The 8,695-nt window shown below is 49.2% G+C and overlaps 1 protein-coding gene across 4 annotated transcripts; it reads right to left on the bottom strand.

The window, feature by feature from the left end:
* Window positions 1–835: 835 nt before the first annotated feature.
* Window positions 836–8,573, bottom strand: csnk1e (casein kinase 1, epsilon). Of its 4 annotated transcripts, none has more exons than XM_040175988.2 (11): window positions 8,419–8,573; window positions 6,905–7,004; window positions 6,556–6,666; window positions 5,722–5,870; window positions 4,435–4,663; window positions 4,162–4,332; window positions 3,921–4,069; window positions 3,505–3,694; window positions 3,245–3,390; window positions 2,857–2,906; window positions 836–1,950 (listed from the first exon to the last, which is right to left on the bottom strand). In XM_040175988.2, the coding sequence occupies exons 2-10, from the start codon at window positions 6,978–6,980 to the stop codon at window positions 2,874–2,876; spliced, it is 1,254 nt and encodes a 417-aa protein (XP_040031922.1). In that variant the 5' UTR covers window positions 6,981–7,004; window positions 8,419–8,573; the 3' UTR covers window positions 836–1,950; window positions 2,857–2,873. The 4 variants fall into 4 exon arrangements, with proteins under 4 accessions (XP_040031922.1, XP_077958968.1, XP_040031921.1 ...); XM_078102842.1 differs by having other exon boundaries at window positions 836–1,947; XM_040175987.2 differs by having other exon boundaries at window positions 8,094–8,568.
* Window positions 8,574–8,695: the final 122 nt, after the last annotated feature.

The following is an 8,695-nucleotide window of genomic DNA, read 5'->3' as shown; positions in this document are numbered from 1 at the left end:
ACAGGGAGGACGAGCCTGTGCCACCCGTTCAGCCAATCACAGGCCAGTGTTAACCCGGAACCGGGCGGGGTTTGTTCAGCAAATACTGAGCATGCGCGGGTCTATTCTCGGTCCGGCAGAGCGGCGTCGGGAATGTGGGAGACATAAACAAGCATTAGTTATTTGTTCTTTACTTCCTGTCCTGTTAGAGTAAGTGGGCCACAAATACGCAGCATAATAATAATAATAATTATAATGATAATAATAATAAAGAGGTACCTTGTTATGCGTAATAACAATGTACTGGCTATAACAATGTACCATTTTATAGCTTTTATAAACTACATTAATTTTACCCAAGCTTTTTTTTTTTTTTACAAGAACAGCATCATTTTCTTTTTTTTTGCTAGTACATTTCCATGTACAGTACAAATAATGACCTTCTTGACGAAAGATGATACAAATAAACTACACCATAAAACAACTCTAGAAAATGAACCGCTCAATAACAGCATAAAGACACATTGGCGTGATTAACACTGCAGCAAATACACAAACACATAACTCTACGGCCTCTGATTTCAGTCGGATTAAGGCCCAAATTGTTCTTAAAAAAGAAAAGGTGATACATTTTTTGTGTATATATGTATATAATGTTCCATTTCAATACATGAACACGTTAAGGTGAATTTCAAGGATTTAAGGAGTGTCTGCCATTCACAAAACTTAGTATATGTACATAAACAAATTCATAGTAAACAAATGAATATATATTTAGTATCAAATAATAATAAATTAATAGTTAATCGTCAAGTAATTGTAATAATCAGTTAAAACAGAAGACTAGAAATCTGTATAAGCTGTGTATATTTTTATTGATTCAGAAAATATACACAAATATTATAGTTATAAAGATGAAGCATGGTAAAGAAATGTACCGAACATCAGACTGCTCATTTCCAGCCGCGGCATCAGTCCGTCCGGACTGAAGTATTAACAAGGAGCGCTCTGTCATTGCTCAGCGGGAACAAAAACACACACTTCTGACGGACTCTAAAGGTCGGTGGTACAAATGCTCCTCATCTTGCCCCAGAGCAGTCAGGAAGTAAACAGTCGTCCCCTCTCCTGGCCGCCATCGTCAAACTATCTGTCGCATTCTGGCAAAAGCTATTTACATTGTACATGTAATTATAAAAAGCAAAACTAATGAGGTGGCTAATTCTGCCACCAAGATCCTTATAACGTTCTCAAGTCTTTTCATGCCGGAGCTGGACTATCGTATCACACAATCCTCGCGGCCTTCCTGCTTCGGCCCGTTCCACATCCGACGAGCGCGTCCGCAGGCGAGAGAGTGACAAGTGTGCTGAAGAAAAGGAGGTTTTAAATCGGGGGTCCGGCCTCCTGTTACGATTCATGGGAAACTCATCGAAACAGTCGCCTTCCCCTCCTCCTCTGAGGCCAGTCCAAAACACGAAGACACGGAGACAGACACTGACACGGATGGACCAGAAGCAGCCCCGTCCACCACCAACACCATAAGCAGCGGATGTAGCTCGTAGCAAGTTAATAGTTGATGTTTTTTTACCCACCACAGCGCAACGTGTGTAATTAAGTCCATTTTGTGCGCTTTGTGATGCTTTTTTTTGTGTGTTTTTTTTTTTGCAAGTTGAGCCCGTGGGTCGATGCGCAGGTGAATATTATTAAAGAAGGGGCGGGGCCTGTGTGTGGTTTTAGCCGCATCCACCTTCCAGGCCGCATCCCCGAAAAAGCAGTTCACCAGTCAAGTGTCACCCGCCGGGTTTTCCATCAGGTCGACTTCCCCCCGGCTCCTCCTGGTCACCAGTGCGCGGCCTCCATCCCCTCCTTCAAGGGCCCCAAACGCCTCCCCCCTGCTCCTCTCGTCCCCCTGCTGTCACTCATGTTCTCATTCATCCATTTGAAAAGTAAGAGGTACTTGATACCCTGCAGCTGCTGAACCACAAAGAAACCACAACAGAAAAAAGAAGAGATGTGTTACTTGTGGGTAAATGATAGGACGTTCTGTATTTATTGTGTCAACGAATCCCATGAAGTGATACAAACAATAAATTAGTCTCTCTGGATACATTGTGACTTTCTTACTCCTTTCTGTCGCACTCGACCCAAAGCCTATTAGTTCCTACTGAAGACGTTAATCTTTTAAACCAGGCCTCAAATGAATGTGGCTGCTGGTTTTTGGTATTTTCCTCAGCAGCTTAAATTCCCTCACGAGTATTTCTTTATAAACACCCAGACATTATTATTATATTTACAGCAGTGTCTGCAAAGTACCTGTTTTTTTATGATATACATCAGCAATAAGACAAGACCTTTCTTGTTAACACTTCCTTGAGACACAGATTTTTTTTACTTGGAGTTGTAATATTTTTGGGGGGATTTTCTAGATTTTCCAGAAAAAGCTAAATTAAAACTTCCAATAATCCGTCGTGGCTGAATGCCTCCAACAACATGTACATCCTGCCTGTTAAAAACTGTCCCGTTGTGGAACACAATGGGGGAGCAACACTCATTCTACACTCAGGACAACCTTTTCAAATTCTAGGGAGAAGAAAACGTTAAATAAAAAACGTCATGTTGAATGTTTCACTATTCATTTACCATCTAACACCTTGCCTCCGTCTACTTGACTATGTATTTGCTAAATGATTGTAATTTTCAGTTCTTATCCCTCTGAATCACTGCGGTTGTAGAACAATTTTTCGCATAGTGCCAACAGCTTCTTTCTTTACGTCTATGAATGGTAAGGGTCAGGGGTCACCCAGGACGAAAGACATGGACGGCTGTTCAAGCATGCGGTTTGTGTGCGTGTGTTAGAGTCAAAGACGTGTCCGTACTCACCTTCAGCCAGGGATAACTCACTTTGCCAGATGTTCAAACGGCACACTGACCTGCGTGTGGAGGGGGAGACGAGAAGCATTGATTAGAGGCAAAAGAAATCTGCGGGAAAAAAAACTGTTTATAGTTTATAAGTTTATAGAAACATACCCAGACGCTCCGTCTGCTTTATCGTTAACTCATTCAAATCAAGACTGTATTTGAGCGTCATGAGGGTTGTAAATTAAACCAAATTGCTTGTTGCATGTGGGAGTGATGGAAGGATTCTGGGTGTTAACAAATGGAAGAGCAGCGCGGACAGTTTGCTAATTACAAACACTAACGGCTTTGGTGAATTATCCTGCTGGGTTTGTTTTCACGTCAGAGTGAAAGCCGGATGGAATCTGCCCACCTGTGATCCAGCGACACGCGGCTGCTCCAGGCGTGCGTTGAGGTCGGAGGAGGACACGTTGGCGGGGGCCCCGCGGTGGAGCCTCATGGCCACCTTCCTCTCCCGCTCGGCCCGCTCGGCCCTGCCGGCCTGAGGCGAGCGGTTACCTACAAACAGGCGAAGCGAGCGCACGCGCTTTGATTTAGACTCAGTCTGTTCTGTTATAGGTTGCATCTCTGGTGCCACGCGGGGGTGGGGGGGGGGGGGGGGGGCATCCTGACCTGACGGCTGGACCCCGCGAGCCGCCGGGTTGGTGGAGGGAGCGGCGTCCGCCGCCTCGTTCCTGACTCTGTTCGGACCGGGCGGCGGAGCGCGACCTCCGGCTCCCCTTTGGCCTCCTCCCGCTCGCTCCTCGCCCTCTTTCACCTCCCTCCTTTCCTTCTCTCCGTCGTCTGCGGCCCGGCCGGCCCCCTGAAACACAGAGGAACAGCGCCGGGCTGAATGTGTGCTGGAGGTGAGGACGAAACGCGCAATGAACAAATCAACACTGGAAAGGATGAAGGCATTTCATTAAACACATTATTTTTATTTCAGTGATAACTAGAATTGTCTTGCCTTGTACGTCAAACCACATTGTAAAGGTGCTGTGTAACTTAAAGAGAATCATACAGGTCGGAGTTCTGCACGAGCCACTCACAAACTTCAGCATGTTCCAGTCGAAGACGTAGTCGTAGGAGAAGCCCTGCCTGTGGAAGAGGTTCCTGAAGAGCTGCCTCAGGTACGAGTAGTCCGGCTTGTCGTCGAACCGCAGCGAGCGGCACAAGTTGAGGTACGTGGAGAACTCGGCTGGGAAGCACAGGAGAGCGATGGAGCACGTGGAGTCAAGCTTTTTCGAGAGGAACGTCCTCTTTCCTCCGTCTCCGCCGGCCTTTACTCACATGGGTATCCCTTGCAGAGCACCTCGATGGGCGTGGACATCTTCTTCTCGCTGATGCGTTCGTACTTCTGCCTCTTGGTGGCGGCCTTGAGCCCCTGCCAGGGCAGAGAGCCCAGGTTGAAGTACATGAGCACGTAGCCCAGGGACTCCAGGTCGTCTCGCCTCGACTGCTCTGTGGAGACGGACAGACGGGAGAGACAGAGACGGGCGTTTAGCAGAACCCGCGGCCTGCGTGGGCATCCAGGCCGAGCGCCGCGCGCGTGTGGCGCCTCACCGATGCCCAGGTGGGTGTTGATGGAGGCGTAGCGGGCGGTGCCGGTCAGGTTCTTGTTCTCCCGGTAGGGGATGTGCTGGTGCGTTCGGGCGTCTCGGTACTTCTTGGCCAGGCCGAAGTCGATGATGTAGACCAGGTTGCCCTTCTTGCCGAGGCCCATCAGGAAGTTGTCGGGCTTCACGTCCCTGTGGATGAAGTTCTTGGAGTGGATGTATTCAATTCTGCTGATCTGGAACGAGGAAGTGGATTTGGACCGTTTAGCACTTCCATGAAGGGGAAGGACTCACAAAGGACGTATTTAAGTGTCCGTTACCGCCTCGCAGTACATAACCGCCTCATCGTCTCACCCAACAGACATTTGTATAAAATTGTCATATTTAGTCTGCAAATTCTTATTAGTTATGGCCACAATTTTAGTTCTATGAGTTCACAGTGACCTTTGACCCCCGAATGCTCGGCAGTATATTCACGTGTGCCGCCGGGCGGGTGGACAGACGGCTAAAAAACCCAGAATGCTTCAGTTTAACAGAAAAAAGCTTCACTACAGTAATAGATTACCTTTAAAATCTCTGCAAGTCACTTTCATTAAATGTAAAATGAACTGGAGTTTATATTCAGTTAAAGAAGTTGGTTTTAAAGGCCATGAGTCAAATGATAGTTGTAAGCCAGCCTTTCTGTAGACACATAGAGGGCATTTAGTACACTGGGACAGTCCGAATCTTAGTTATTGTCCCTTTGGAGGAGACGAAAGGAGAAGCAGAAAGAGCGATTAGCAAACTAGTCAGAACGTTTGAAAGAGAAAATGAGAGAAACGACATTCGAGGGATTAAAGAGAGTCACAAAAGACGCCACTGGGCGACCCCTGCGTCGAGGATTAGGCCGTCTTGCCACCGCGTCCTAGATTGCAATTGGATTTTATGGCAGAGGCCGTTGGGGGATGAGCTTTGTCTCGGGCCGGGAAACAAGCACCAGAAGTTTGAGGTGAGAATTATTCCCCCTTTTTCAAAGGATCCGTTTAGCTCCGGTCTCAAAATAGCAGCATCCTCTTCATTGAACTCTGTGCAGCTTCCCGGCTCCAGATCGACTCCAGTGCGTTACGTGCAAACTGAGGTGCACTAAACGCACCTCTGTGGTCCTTGTTAAACCTTCCGCGATTGGAATGGCGTAATTCAACCAGCACCTCCCCGTTATCGATCGCCACCGCTGCTTACGTGTGCGTTTTTGCTTTTGTTTTCCTCGGGCGGCTCGAGGGAGGAAACTCTGAGACTTGAACCCCGTCCCTCTCACCATCTGGTCGGCCAGCAGCAGGACCGTCTTCAGGCTGAACTTGCGGGAGCAGAAGTTGAACAGGTCCTCCAGGCTGGGGCCCAGCAGCTCCATCACCATGACGTTGTAGTCACCCTCCGCGCCGCACCACTTGATGGACGGGATTCCCACTGTGGGGGTGTGGGAGGGGGGGCATTTATTTCATACTGCTACAGCAGCTATTGCATCGTTTATTTGACCCGTAGGAGCGTTTCTTTATTCCAGCTACTAGATCCCTCCCCCTTCTGAGGGGTCCTCAGGTGTTGTTGTTGTTGTTGCCTCAAAATCAAATCAAGCGACCTGAAGTGAACTATAGAAGTACACCATGTACACGAGTACCTCTGGTTGGGAAATGGCCGCTGCTTTAGAGCATTTGGCTTTTATATAAGCGAATAACAACAAAACACCCACATATTAATATATATTGCATTGCTTTATATTACTATATAACAATAATGATATACACAAATGCTACATGATGCATTCATTCTTTACTTGTTCTGTCTGACATTACTGCAGTAAAGGATTTCTGGGTTTTCTTGGCACGAATGCTTGTTTAACTTGTTTAACCTTCATGGACATTTCAACACCTCAGAGCGGCGGTTAGCATCTCACACGGCCCCGAGCGGACGGCGATTGCACCTCAAATGCCCTTAAATGTGCTGGAATGCCTTTTTCACGGCCTAAACGCACCACACAGCCTCCTAAACCACGCACCCCCCGCACCCCCCCCGCCCCAACCCCACCCCTCACACCCTTCACCGCCTCTCAGCGCCTCCTAGCCCGGCTTTGAATAAACCCTGAAACACATCTCACCTCCTCCCTGCATCATCTTGTAAAACTTGCTCTCGATGTGGAGCTGTGGATGTTTGGTTTTGACACATTCCAGTTTGATGGCTACTTCCTCTCCCGTGGCGATGTTAGAACCTGGTGGGGGACACGGGATGGGGTTAGGGGTTAGGGGTTAGGGGTAAGGGGTTAGGGGTAGCAACGTAGTGCAGCTAACCCGGCACATCAGTCCCAACGCATAAATGGCCTCGTGACCCCGTGAAGTTTAGGAGTGAAATCTATTCAACACAGCTCACGAATATGCGTCGTATTCACATTTGGGGATCTAAGCAGGATGAGGAGCGACAACACGACACAAAACGGTCCAAATCCTCACCGAGGTATATGTCTCCAAAGGATCCGCTCCCGATCTTCCTGCCGAGGCGGTACTTGTTCCCCACCCGCAACTCCATGGCTTCCGAGCTTTCCACTGTTCACTGAGGGAGTAAACACACACACACACACACACACACACACACACACACACACTGGGCCGTCATCAATCAGTGCTGATCAATATAGCACAAGGACAGTGGTGCAAACTGCGGACTTTAAAACGAAAGCACTGCATCGTGAAAGGAAATTGAAGCGCGGGAGAGAGATCACCGAGAGGGACGAGCAGGACGGATAAGTGCGGCTGACGGAGGCAGGGCAGTGACGTAGTGCGGCCTGGATGACTGCACCGGGGGGCAAATGTTGCTCTGCTTGCAGCTGTAAAGTCACTTCATGTGAATAAAACCCCCCTGTGAAGACGTGGGGACCTCACGTTGCCACCCTACTCCTGCCTGACCGGGGACACATTCTGCCGAGAGGACAATGCAGCGTTGTCCTCTGAGAAAGAAAAAAAAACCCACAAACAAAGCGTGCAGTTGCATAACGGGATTTTACTCTCCCCACTGCTTTGCAAAGGGGGGTCTGGTCCTGTGCACAAGTGATTCGCACACACTCTCGATTTTGGATCGGAGTCCCCTGAGGATATTTCACAATGAGTCACGTTTCCCCTCGTGCAAGGCCCGTGTGTGTCTGAGGAGACACCAAATACAGGGACCAGCGATGGTGGGAAACGACCGCAGCCAGTTTGACAATGCACTTAATACTGCACTAAAAGTGCATTTAGTCCTTTTTTGGGGGGGGGGGGGGCACCTAAAGGCACTCATCCCCGTCCACCGGGGAAATAAAGCAGAACGAGCCACTGCTGCACATCCACAGAGCCTCCAGCTGTCTGTCAGCCTCTAGAGCTGCTCCCGAACCGAGACCCGGTACTGCTGCAAGGGGCACCAATGACACCCCCCCCCCCTCCCTCCCAAAAAAATACCCCAGCAAGGACGACGGAGAATAATACTTCATGCAGTTGCACCAGATACCACAGAAGATGGGAGGGGGACAGGGGAGGGGCAGCAAAACAACACCGACACTGACCATCTGACGATTGTGTTTGGTCTCCTATTTACCAAACACACACACGCGGCTGCAGACACCTTGACTCCCCCCCTCCCCCCTCCCCTCCTCCTCCTCCTCCTCCTCACCGGGTGATGTCCGGCTCCGCGGCGGTCCGCTGCCTCCGTCTCACTCAGGACCCCGGACAGCGAAACGGGGACCCATGTCCGCGGAGATCTGTGACCCGAAACAACACCCCCACCCTCCTCCCTCCAAAAAAAATATGTATATATAAAATGAAATATGATAGAAAGCGGAGATCGGTCCGCCCGAGTCCCGCTAGATTCCCGCCGTCACGATCCTCTTTTTCTTCTTGTTTTTGGAGGGAGGGAAAAAAACCCGCCGAAACCAGACACCGACGTCCCTCTCTCTCTCCCTCTATGTCTCTCTCTCCCCTCACACCATTGACAGTACCGATGATGTCATCCGTGGACTTGGAGGAGATGCCCGGATTGTCTTAAAGTCGCCGCGCTGCTGCTGCTGCTGCATGGCGCCGTTTTATCTGCTCTTTCTAAAGGCTCACTAGAAGCTGCTGCAGTCTGATCGGATGCTGCACAAACAAACGGGTCAACTACGTCCGGTGGGCGGGTGGATGGTGCCCTGTGGGTGGTGCATCCTACAGAGGCCTCATACTTATTACGCAAACATAAAGACATTCAAACAGGATGTGACTCTAAAGGGAGAACATGAC

The sequence above is a fragment of the Gasterosteus aculeatus genome, chromosome 5 (genome assembly GCF_964276395.1).
Source record: "Gasterosteus aculeatus chromosome 5, fGasAcu3.hap1.1, whole genome shotgun sequence".
Classification (NCBI taxonomy): domain Eukaryota; kingdom Metazoa; phylum Chordata; class Actinopteri; order Perciformes; family Gasterosteidae; genus Gasterosteus; species Gasterosteus aculeatus.
The sequence above is the reverse complement of the archived record's forward strand: the minus strand, read 5'-3'. Positions and strand labels throughout refer to the sequence as shown.